Source organism: Miniopterus natalensis, chromosome 1 (genome assembly GCF_054644295.1).
Source record: "Miniopterus natalensis isolate mMinNat1 chromosome 1, mMinNat1.hap1, whole genome shotgun sequence".
NCBI classification, from domain to species: domain Eukaryota; kingdom Metazoa; phylum Chordata; class Mammalia; order Chiroptera; family Miniopteridae; genus Miniopterus; species Miniopterus natalensis.
The window spans coordinates 9,960,372-9,972,447 of record NC_142081.1 but is presented as its reverse complement, the minus strand read 5'-3'; the positions used below and the strand labels follow the sequence as shown (position 1 = coordinate 9,972,447).

Below are 12,076 nucleotides of genomic sequence, written 5' to 3'. Positions count from 1 at the left end.
GAAGCCAAAACATCAATAGCCTAGAAACCCTTCTGCTGAGCAGCAGCCGCAGAATTACAATGTCTCCCTGGATACGCCCTCTTGTGGTCACAGAGGTAACATCACGTTCAGCTCCAGCCCAGCATCTCCTGTACTCCTCACCTGGTTTAACCACATCACTACCTGCCCAGTGAGCTAAGCTAAAAGTCTCACAGTCATCTCCTTCCCTGCCTCAACCACCTTCCCACACCAACTCTCCAATGCACATACTGTCTCCATGACCTACTGCAATCCAGGCTTTTGCAGGATTTGTCAGGGTCCAGCTAGGACAAAGCGATCAATCTATTTCAAACAGAGGAGACAATGTGTGGAATTGTCTACATGGGGGATGAAACAGATGGGAAGGCAATCAGGACGTATCACATCCTAGAATTCTGCGGCAGCAGGAGGCCACTAGCATCCCTAGGGTTGGAAAGACAAAGGGAGGCGGTGGAGTTGCAGGAGCCGGAAGCTGAATGGGAAGTGGAGCCCAGCAGAAGCTCCCTAGCAGAAGCCGAAACCACAGAGGGAGGGTTTGTCTGGCCGAAGGGGAGCTACTGAAGAGACCCAAGGTGCTGCCTGAGGCAAAGAAAGAGAGATAGCCTGGATTCCCTCGCCTCTTGCCCTCTGAGTTCCTGCCAGTGTGTCCTGTTGGCCAAACCTAGGCAGAAATGAACTGATTTGGGCACCTCAGAAACAGCCTGTACAAGTCAGACCCCCTGAAATGCAGAACAGAGGGGAAGGGCCCAAAGCCAGCTCATCCCCCAATCAGTCTCCTTCCCCATAATCTTTAATTCCTTCTCATCCATTCTCCACTCTGTGCCAGGAAGATCTTTCTCACTTATAAACTTAATTTAGTTCTCTTGCTTAAAACCTGGCCGTGGCTGGCAGTTTCTTGCAGAAAAAACAGGATTCATCCAGCAGGCTGACTTTGTCGATCAATTGCAAATAGAGGAAATGCTGCTTCCCTTGACTATACTGAGCTTAATTTATACCATGGGATAAGCTGTTACTCGAGGTATTGCTGTAGAAGAAAACAGAGACTCCTCCTCAAAGTCACCCACCCTAAATCCTTTCTGACCAGGACTGTTTGCCATGGCTGGGAGGCTCAGGGGGCCAATGAAAAGATGCTGTGCAGAAGAAACTGGAGAAGAGTAAAGGCTAGTAAACTCTATTAAAGGAACGGAGTAACAGGAGATTGAATTAGCAATAAAAAAACTTCCTACAAAGAAAATCCCAGGCTCAGATGGCCTACTGGTGAATCCTACCAAATGTTTAAAGAAGAATTAGCACCAATCCTTCACAAACTCTTCCAAAACGTAGAAGAGGAGAGAGCATTTCACAATTCACTCTATGATACCAGTATTACCTCGATACCCAAACTAGACAAAGACATCACAAGAAAAATACACCAATATCCATTATGAATATAGATGTAAAAACCTTCAACAAAATATTAGTGCACCAAGCCCGGCAACATATAAAAAAGATTATGTACCATGACCAAGTGGGATCTATCCCAGGAATGCAAAGCTTGTTTAACGTATGAAAATCAGTTAATGTAATAAACCATATTAGAAAAATAAAGCACAAAATTACATGATTATGAATAGGAAAAGCATTTAACAAAATCTAACACTCAACAAAAAGCCTAGAAACATAGAAGAATTTCTTCAACCTTCTTCGTACTTACTCTTGAAAGACTGAAAGTTTTCACCCTAAGACAAAGACCTCTGCTCCGGTCACCTCTATTCAACACTGTGCTGGAGGTTCTAGCCAATGCAATTAGGCAACAAAAAGAAATAAAACGCATCCAGACTTGGAAAGGAAGAAGGAAAACTATCCTATTTACAGACGACATGATCTTATATATACAAAACCGTTAAGAACCTACAAAAAATTATTGGAGCTATAATAAATGAGTCCAGCAAAGTTATAGGATAAATATACACCCTGGCCGGTTTGGCTCAGTGGTTAGAGCGTCAGCCCACAGACTGAAGGGTCCGGGATTCGATTCCAGCCAAGGGCACGTACCTCGGTTGCAGGCTGAATCCCCGGCCCTAGTTGGGGTGAATTCAGGAGGCAACCAGTCAATTTGTCTTTCTCACATCAATGTTTCTCTCTCTCTCTCTCTCTCTCTCTCCTCCTTCCATTCTCTCTGAAAAGTAACAGAAAAAATATCCTCAGGTGACTCAGGTGAGGATTATTTTAAAAAAAAGACCAATGCACAAAAATCAGTTGTATTTCTATATACTAGCAATGAACAATTTAAAAATGAAATTAAGAAAATGATTTCACTCTGATAGCATCCAAAAGAATAAATACTCAGGAGTGATTTTAACAAAAGGAATGTAAGACTTGTACACGGAAAACTACAAAACATTTAAAGACATGAAAGAAGACATCCCATGTTCATGGATTGGAAGACCTAATATTGTTTAGATGGCAATATAATTCAAATTGATCTACAGATTTATCATAATCCTTATCAAATTCCCAGCAAGCTTAATTTTTACAGTAACTGACTATTTGATACTAAAATTTATATGGAAATGTAAGGGACCCACAAAATCCAAAATAATCTTTTTAAAAAGAACAAAGTTGTAGGACTCACACTTCCCAATCTCAAATTTTACTACAAAGCTACAGTAATAAAGACAGTGTGTATTAGCATAAGGATAGACATATAAACCAATAGAATAGAACTGAGAGTCCAGAAATAAATCCTCACATTCATGTTCAATTGATGTCAACAAAGATGTCAAGACAATTCAATGGGGAAAAAAGTCCTTTCAACAAATGGCACAGGAATTACTAAATATCCACATGCAAAAGAATGAAGTTGGACTCCTACCTCACACTAAATACAACAATTAACTTAAAGTAGACCATAGACCTAAATGTAAGAGTTAAAACTATAAAACTCAAAGAAAACAGGAGTAAATCTTTATGACCTTGATTAGGCAATGGTTTCTTAGATACAACACCAAAAGCAAAAAAGCAATAAAAGAAAAAAGTAGATAAACTGAACTTAATCAAAATTTATAATTTTTGTGTTTCAAAGGACACCATCAGGAAAATAAAAAGACAGCCCACAGAATGAGAGAAAATATTTTGAAAAGCATATCTGTAGAGGAACTTGTATCCAGATTCTATAAAGAACTATAACAACTCAATAACAGAAAGACAAATTACCCAATTAAAAAAATGGGCCCAAGATCTGAATAGACATTTCTCCAAGGAAGATACAGAAAAACTATTCAACATCATTAGTTATTTAACATCATTAAATAAAAACCACAATGAGATACCACTTCACATACGCTAGGACTGTAGTAAAAAGAACAAATAATAAAGTGTTGACAAGGGCGTAGAGAAGCTGTAACTTTCAGAGTACTGCAGCCGCTTTGGAAAACAATTTGCAGTTCCTCAAAAAGTTAAACACAGAGTTATCACATGACCCAATAATTCCACTCCTAAGTATATAATCAAGAGAAATGAAAACATATATCAACTTCAAATTTTGTACACAAATGTTCATAGCAGCATCACTGATAATAGCTCAAAAGTGGAAACAACCCCATGCCCATCAACTGATGCATGTGTGCGTTAATAAAATATACAGAATGTGGTTTATCTATACAGTGGAATATTATTCAGCCATATAAAGGAATGATACAAGCTGCAACATGTGAGAAGCCTGAGAACATTATGCTAAGTGATAGGAGCCAGACAGAAATTATCACATATTATATGATTCCATTTATATAGCATGTCTAGAACAGGCAAATCTAGAGAGACAGAAAGTAGATTAGTGGTTGCCTAGGGCTGGGGGGAATTAATCAGTTAATGAGAAGTGACTGTTAATGAGTACAGGCTTCTTTCTGGGGTGAGGAAGGTGCTCTAAAATTGATTATGGTGATGGCTGCACAGCTCTGAATATACTAAAAATCACTGAACTGTACACTGTAAAAGGTTATATTTTATAGGATGTGAGTGATATCTCAATAAAGCTGTTTTTAAAAAAGCTATAGAACATATTGTAATATGAAAAACTGAACACCATGGATGCTCCACGGGCAACTGGTTCAAAATATCCATAAGGCACCCCATGGTGCAGTCATTCAAGAGTATTTTCAAAAGTATTTAATGACATGGAAAAATAATTGTGCATACATATATAGAGAGAGTGAAAAAGTAGAATATAAAATAGTACATGTAGAATAATCTCAACTATGCATAAAAAATATTTATCTTACATATTTAAAATTTTATATATTTAAATATATATAAAGATATATAGATGTTCATATAAAAATATATGGACATGTTGTGTTTATATCTATATATATATCTTTAAAAGTGGTTAACTACTAACTCGAATGGCAGTGTGGTGACTGGTTTTATTTCCTGCTTTCTGTTTTTCTTTATTTTCCAAATAGCCTATACGCAACAAAAAAACTGAGGAATAAATGTTCCCTTTCAGATCAAAGGGATTCTATTCAGTGTTGGCCAGAATGAGAGGCGGCGTCCCACACGCCACGGCGGGAAAGCACAGGAACGGCCGGGCTGCAGGGCGGTCTGGAAATACCTCCCTTTTGACCCAGAAACTGTCCCTCTGGAAGGCCTCCTAGGAAGCCATTAGGAACAAGCACAAAGACGGGGCTCAGAGGGCGTTTGTCACAGCCTTACGTGAACCAGTGAAAAGCTGAAAACAACCTACACGTCCAAAAATAGAGGCTTTTGAGGTCAGTATATTATGGCTGATCCATACAACAAAACACCGCACAGCGGCTGAAATGAGGCTCGCATGTGTCTTTTGTCACGGAAAGTGTGCATGACCTGCAGCGAAGTGGGAAAAGCAGGGGGCAAGGCAGGGTATGCGGTATCATCTCGTTTTTGTTTTGAAGTGCACACATGCGACAGGTAGAGAGGAATACGCCAAAGTGTTAACGGGGCTTCCTGGTGGCTGTGGTCCTGCCTCACCCACGGGCTGTCAGCACACCCGAGTGTCCACTTCCTCTCACCCTGGACGCCTCTCTCGTCCTTTCCCTGAGCTGCAACGTTCCAGCAGCCCAGCTTCAGTCGCCCAGCTGTGGCCCGCGCCCTCGCAGATGGGGGAGGGACGGTCACCTCAGGGAACACAGCGCCCACCAGCCGCGCCCAGCTGGACTGCCACAGGGCTGGTGCAGGCCTTCCCTCAGACCGGAGCCGGTGCATTCTGGGCTCTTTATTACAGCAGGGCATGTCTACCAAGGCATTTATAAAGGCCATCTCTAGGAAGGTGAGCCACTTCCAGCTCCCACTGTCCTAGCTGCAGAAACATACCCCATGTCCAGTAGATCTAAGTTCCAAAACAGAGTGGCCATGTGTCCCCTGGTCCCAAGCCAGGCATCCCCACTGTGGAAAAGAACATGTGTGGCCACTCGGTGTCCTGGAGGTCCCTTCTGCTATCTCAATCTGCATCCCAGAGCACAGATCTCTACTCACTTGATTGAGCCAGTGCTACCAGAAGCTAGAGTTTCTCCGCTTCTTCTATTCCTGTTCTCTGTTTCTCTACTTAGGTTTAAGAGATATGAGGAAGGAGTTGGGGGGCGATGGGGTCGGGGGAATTGAGATCCACTTAGGAGCTATCTGACAATGGAATTAAACTGAAGTGTACCACCTTCGGGAAAGACATCCACGTCAGGTGCTGTTATGGTGGGATGTCAGCATGTTCTTACAGGTATTCCCATAATTAGCAGAAATGACTCGGAATCATCAAAATATGCTCAGTATGTTATCTACGGGCAAAAACAACAACAAAAACCCCACATCTGACCATGACGGGCTAGAAGCAGAGATACCCAGAATCACCTGAATTACGTGATGAGCAACTTGGTCGAAATCCAAGCAAGGGAAGTCTTATAAATTTCACTCGATAATTGAGCACCAGTGATGTGCTAAGCTCCGAGGAGGGCAAACAAACAAAGCAGAGCTCTCTGCGTTTAGGGAGCTCCCCCATGGGCAGGGCGTCTGGTAACGGTACAACTAATTCTAAGACAGTTTTCAGGTCATTCTAACCCACTGTGCTACGACGGTACTGAACATGACTGACTGAATGGGTGAGTCCCAAAGGGCTTCAGAGAAGACAGGGCATGGGAGCTTGAGGGACAGAACTTCCAGGAAGAAACCTGGGCGAGGGCAAGGAGTTAGGTGGAGGGACGGGGGCTGGGGCTGAGGAGAGGGGGGTAGGTGCCAAAGTAGAATGTTCTCTAGTGACCTGAATGTTTCCTCCCTGAGGAAACCTTACCTGGCCCCAGCGAGCTCTGATCCATAGGCCAACAGAGCAAAGTGATCAGAACAAGGGCTCTGGAGATGGACACTTCAGACTGAGTCCCCGCCTGCCACTCAGTAGGAGAACATAGGCCCTGGAACCAGCCTTTGAAGTCGGGTCCTGCCTCTACCACTTTCTGGATATAGCACCCTCGGAGCTTATCTAACCTCCCTGTACTCAGTGTTCTCATCTGTAGAATGGAAAGAAGAATAGTGCCTACCTCACAGGGTGGCTGTGAAAATTGGCTGAGATGCCCCAATGAAGGGCACAGCACCTGGCACAGAGCAGGCTCTGACATCATTCCTAGTAACCTTACCCAGTTTCATTTCCTTTGTCTATAAATTAGGGATTGGAACAATAAAAGAGGCAGTAAGGCCTAACATGGCACTGGCCCATAGGAGGTTCCCTGTAACTGAAGGAGGTTGGTTTCTGATTCCCAATAAACTCCGCTAACATTACCTGGCCGGGGAAAGAGCTTCCAGCCATGGCTGGAAGAACAGATGTGGGAGTTCACTGACATTCCCAGGCTCTGGCTGAAAGCCCCGGTCAAGTCAGACCTCAGGAGACCACAGGAAAGTTTAGGCAACCCGTGAACGTGCGCAGGTCACTTCCACTGCCTACGGCAGGTGCAGGTGGCCCGGGGAGGGGCGTGGGCTGGGCGCGTGCCATCCAAGGGGCAGCTGCGCTCAGCTCCAGCCTGGCTTGCCCTGGGGGAGTGAGGGGACAGCGCTTCCCTGCCTTCCCAAGACGGAAAGCCAAATCATTAATTGTTCCAATTTGGAAATGTTAGCAACTAATTCAAGTGTTGGAAACACTGAACTAAGACAACCCTGGCCCAGGCGCCTGCAGGCCAGTGGCTCACGATGTCTGATTTAAGATAAACTTATACTCATGGAGTCCTCGATCACAATCACTCCTCAGAAATTCTCAAGACGTGATGAAGAAAGGAAAACCAAAAATATTCTGACACAGAGCTCGGCCAAGAGCCTCTCGAACTCCTCGGGGAACTGGCCTGTCTCCGGGCATTTCTGTGAACCAGAGGGGCAGTTTCCTGTTATTCTACGTTACTTCCAGTGGTTCCCCCACCAAACGCTTATCTTTCAAGCTAACATTTACATCATGGTCACTGTGTGCCAGGTACTGTTTTAAGCATTTAACATACACTATCTCATGTAATCTTCACAACAACCCAGTAAGAGCCTGATAGATGGGGAAACTGAGGCACAGAGACATTAAAAACCTGTACAAGGTCACAAAGCCAGTACACAACAGTGGTGGGAGTTGGGCCCAGGCAGATGGCTCAGCACGAGTGCTCATAACCATCACTGCTCGCAGCCTCTCACCCGGCCAACCCAGGCTCTCGGGGCCAGGGGCCTCCGCAGCTGCAGGCCGCCCCCTCTAAGCAAAAGTGACCCTTCCCTTTCCCTGTACACGTGTGACTCTGCATGTGCCCACAGATGTTAGAAACTAGCCAAGGCCAGGTCTCCTATGAGCCAGCCAATGTTTCCCAAGAGCCAGGTGCCTCCGCCCCATGGCTAGGGACCCACTTCTAACCATATATCACCCAGGGCCAGACTCAGGGACCAAGTCTACTGTCCTCCTTGCTCCCTTTGCATGGCAGCCACAAGACTAAGCTGGCAGTGCCACCTATAGACAGTCTGCTAGCGCCAGGCTGTCTCAGAGCCAATACTAAGATCTGAGCTATTGCTGCTAAGCAGCCCTAGAGCCATCCCCCAACCCTAACTAGCAAACCAACTCCTGGCTACAATGTACCAGGCCCTATGTCAATCAGGTGGCTAAAAACTGCCAGAGGAAGCTTTGTGCCCACTGAAGAATATCATCCCTGGCCTGAAATCACACATACACACACACACACACAGCTCCCATAAACTCAAGGCCCACGAGGTGGCTCAGTGAGCATCGGAGAGAAGAGGGCAGCTGTGTGGCACAGACCCCCGCATACCCCGTGCCTCAGACAGATGCAAACCCAGGCCAGGTGCTCTCAGGACCCCGAGACAGGCTGAAAGGACCGTGCCCATTAAACTGCCAGCATGCCCTGTCAAGAGTGACAGCGTCTTTTCCTAGCCCACAGGGACATTCAGAAGATTAATTAGGATGAACCTGGCAGTATTTGAGGTAACCCGGGGAACATGGTGAATATGTTGCCCCCATCACAAAACTCTTAAGTGTGCCTCGAGCTGGGTCTTTGTTCAGCACTGCACAGGACACCAAGTCAGACAGCTGGCAGCACACAAGGGGCTGGCTCACTGCTGCTCGAGGGTCACCCCACCCAGGGCCCTGGCCTCTGGGCCAGCCACAGTCAGTCACAATGCGCGGCTTAGACAGTGGGTGGCAGGAAGGAGAGGAGCTGTTTCAGATGGCCCACTTCTTACTATGGCCTTTAGAAGTCCAGAGTGCCTCTCCTCCTCCAGGAAGCCTTCCTGGCCCTGCTGGCCTACAGTGACCTCTCCTGCCTCTGAAAAGCTGCTACCCATGTGCAGCTTACCATTTGCTATCTTGTTTGGGGCTGATACTTTAAAACATCATTTAGTAACATTTAGTATGTGCCAGGTTCTGTGCTAAGTGCTTTACTTACATTATCTGAGGTAGCTTCACAGGTCTACGAAGTGGATGTGATTACACCCATTCCACAGGTGAGGAAGGGGCCATGTGGAAAAGTCAAACGATATGTATGCCCTGCCTCCCTACCATTTCTCTTTCCATGGGACTGCATTCTCTCAAGTCAGATGACAAACTCCTTCAAGGCAACCAGGGTGACACCCTTCCTTCTGTCCCCCAAGCCCGAGGGCACACAGTTAAACACTGGATGAATGACTGTTACAATGACAGCCACAGGTAACAACCACTCAGCTCTTAATTAACACAGAGGTGGCATTAATGAATAAAAGTGTGGTCAGCCACACGGCCAAATGGCCATATAATAAGAATCCCTATAAATGTTCTGCAGCATCTTAATTACCAAGAAAAAGACAAGTCCCTGCTTACGTTGCTTATTAATTATCAGGTAACTTTACTGAAATGTTTTTCCTTCATTTCCTCCAGGGATCATTGAAGACCTGAGGCTCTAAGGAAACCACATGTTGCTGGGCAGCAAATTACCCAATGCCAGCCATGGGGCCCACCCCAGGGACCCTGCTAGGAGTTGTCAGAGTTGATGACCAGCCAAGGGCACAGGGGTCAAGATGCAGGCTCCAGGGAGGCTCTGCTGGCTCCAAACAGCGTGACCCCGGGGGATACCCTCCCAGGTCTCACCTTTGGTAGCGTAGGCTTCGGCCAGCAGCCGCAGCCTGTAGGGAGGGACGGCTGTCAGGGGCAAGTCATCGAGGCCCACTCTCGCATAAATGTTGAGAGCTTCCTTATAATCTCCTTCCACATAGTTCAGCTTGGCCATGATCAGATTGGATTCCTGGAGCAATTCTGACTAGAAGGGAAAGGAGAGAAAACACATTTTCTTACCATATTATGGGGGATGCTGCCTGGGGGCCCAGCCATCTGCTGCCGCAGAGCCCAGACTCTCCACAGAGAAACCGCACACACAGGTTCACAGCAAGATGCTCATGGCAGCCCCAAAGTGGGAACGACCCAAACATCTATCAACAGGAGACAGGTAAGCGACATGTGGTGGAGCCACACAGTGGAACGTTACTCAGCCACATTGAGAAGGAAGCAATGACGCAGCTACAACACGGAGGGGCCTCAAATCATGATGCCAAGTGAGAATGCCAGTCCCGAAAGGCTGCTGAATGGATATGAAATGGTCTGAACACGAAGGTAGAGAGGCAGAGTGTAGATCAGTGTTTGCTCAGGGCTGGGAGGGGGAATGGGAGGAGCCTGTTAATGGTTAGGGGTTTATTTGGGGGGTGATGAAAAAATATTCCAAAATTCAGGTAAAGGGTACACAACCCTGTGAATATTCTAAAAATCACTGAATTGTACACTTTAAATGGGTAGATTATAGGGTGTGTGAATTAAATTTCCATAAAGCTGTTGCAAAACAAAACAGAAACCCTGAGGCTCCTCTCAGGCAGCTGGGCTGGACTGGGGCAAAAATCAAAGGAATGCCTCATGAACAAAACACATAAGCACCTGTGTCAAAAAAGGGAAGCTTTCAGGGCATTCCGGGAGGCCTGCCCACTGCACTGGGCGTGGAACCCCAATAACCAAGGGCAGAGGCTTTCTAAATGGGTGCAAAAATCAGGACTTGCTCTCTTTCCAGGGGCAAACTTTTCTCGCTGAGCCAGTCCATCTTGTTAAGGTTACTGACCCTCGGGCCTGTCCACCTTCCCGTCCAGGCAGGAGAGGCCAGAGGGCAGCTCTGACGGGTCTCAGACTCCTGGCTTCCCCCACCCCCACTCAGAGCAGAAAAAGAAGAGGCCACCCAGCCATCTATATAAGGAAACAGATTTATCACCCTGCCAGGCCTTCTCCTTGGAAGCGGAGCTATACAAGGCTAGGTTTTTCAGCTCACAGACGCACGCTCTGCTATCTACAGCTGCGACGGGGTGGACGGCACAGGGAACCAGCCGGGGCACAGGGCGGTCGCTTCCAGGCACTTCTCCAAAGGGAGCAGAGACAACGGGCAGAGCTGGAGGGGGCGGTGGGAGGGGGCAGGGCAAGGGAAGCTGAGGTGAAAGGGGATCCAAAGGAAGCAAGAAAGGAAAGGCTGGAGAGGGAGACGGAAAGCTGAGTATAAATAGAGAACAGAGAATGGGCAGATGAGTAGGAGGGCGGGGCGCAAGGTTTCCTGTGCCATGGGGATTAGGGTCGTCGCTCGGCACAGGGACATTCCCAGCCTGGTCTCTCCCACACCAACGTACCGGGTCCCATGTCACCAGTAGGAAACCCCACACAGCTCTGGGCCACAGAGGCCTGAGACATTCATGAACACATACTTTAGGCAGGAAACTGTGTAGTAAGTGGCACTGTGACTAACCTCCCTGTTTCCTATTATGGGAAAGGGGGTCAGGCTGAGCTCTGGGTCACATGTGACAGCTTACTCCCAGTACCTGGGGAAGATTAGTTCCATTTTCCAAAATAATATGTCACTGAAGCTCTCATTGGAGAGACTTTATTGAGCCAGAAGCTGCCACGGGGTGGTCAGCCAGCCTGGGAGTTGACACACAGGGAGCTGGCCTGATCCCGAGAAGATGAATCATGGCAGTGAGATGCGCTCCGAACGCCACCCGGGTGTCCATGGGCACTGTCCCCAGCCACACAGCTCAGAGGGGCTGGCGCCAGCGCCTCCCCACCGTGCCCCTCATCCCAGGGGCACATGGTACCTTGAGGTTCCCTCGGTCCAGGGCGGCGGTGAGGTGCTTGCGGACCTCGGTGAGCTGGGGCCTGGGCCCGCGGGGACTGGCTCCCTGCCGCAGGGGGTGCTCCTTCAGGTACTGCTCCAGCTTCGACTCCCCGAGGAGAAGTTCTGCCATGTCATCTACAGAAGACAGAGGGAGAGGCTAAGTGGGGGTGAGGAATAACCCTGGGGGAACACCCCCCTTGTTCCACGCCCCAGCAAGGCCCCTCTGGAGCTTCATAACCTTGGATGGGGTCCAGGTGGGTGCCATCGTATGGTGCAGTCTGTTCATTAGTAAAGAATGTTCCAGTCGCCTGCACTCAAACGGGGGGTGGCTCAAGCACTGTCATCCCATGTCACCTAATTACTAATCTAGAAAGACGGTACATTAACACGGAGAGAGCTCTAATTCAGTAGAAAAACACAAA

General features: G+C 47.3%; 1 protein-coding gene across 2 annotated transcripts in view; it reads right to left on the bottom strand.

The window, feature by feature from the left end:
- TTC7B (tetratricopeptide repeat domain 7B) overlaps nt 1–12,076 on the bottom strand; it is a 186,373-nt gene that overhangs the window by 151,485 nt on the left and 22,812 nt on the right. For both annotated transcript variants that reach the window (XM_087818586.1, XM_087818584.1), the window contains exons 2-3: nt 11,635–11,789; nt 9,608–9,776 (exon numbers count right to left, since the gene is read on the bottom strand). In XM_087818586.1, the coding sequence (XP_087674712.1) occupies nt 9,608–9,776; nt 11,635–11,789 (324 nt within the window). The remainder of the gene's footprint in view (nt 1–9,607; nt 9,777–11,634; nt 11,790–12,076) is intronic.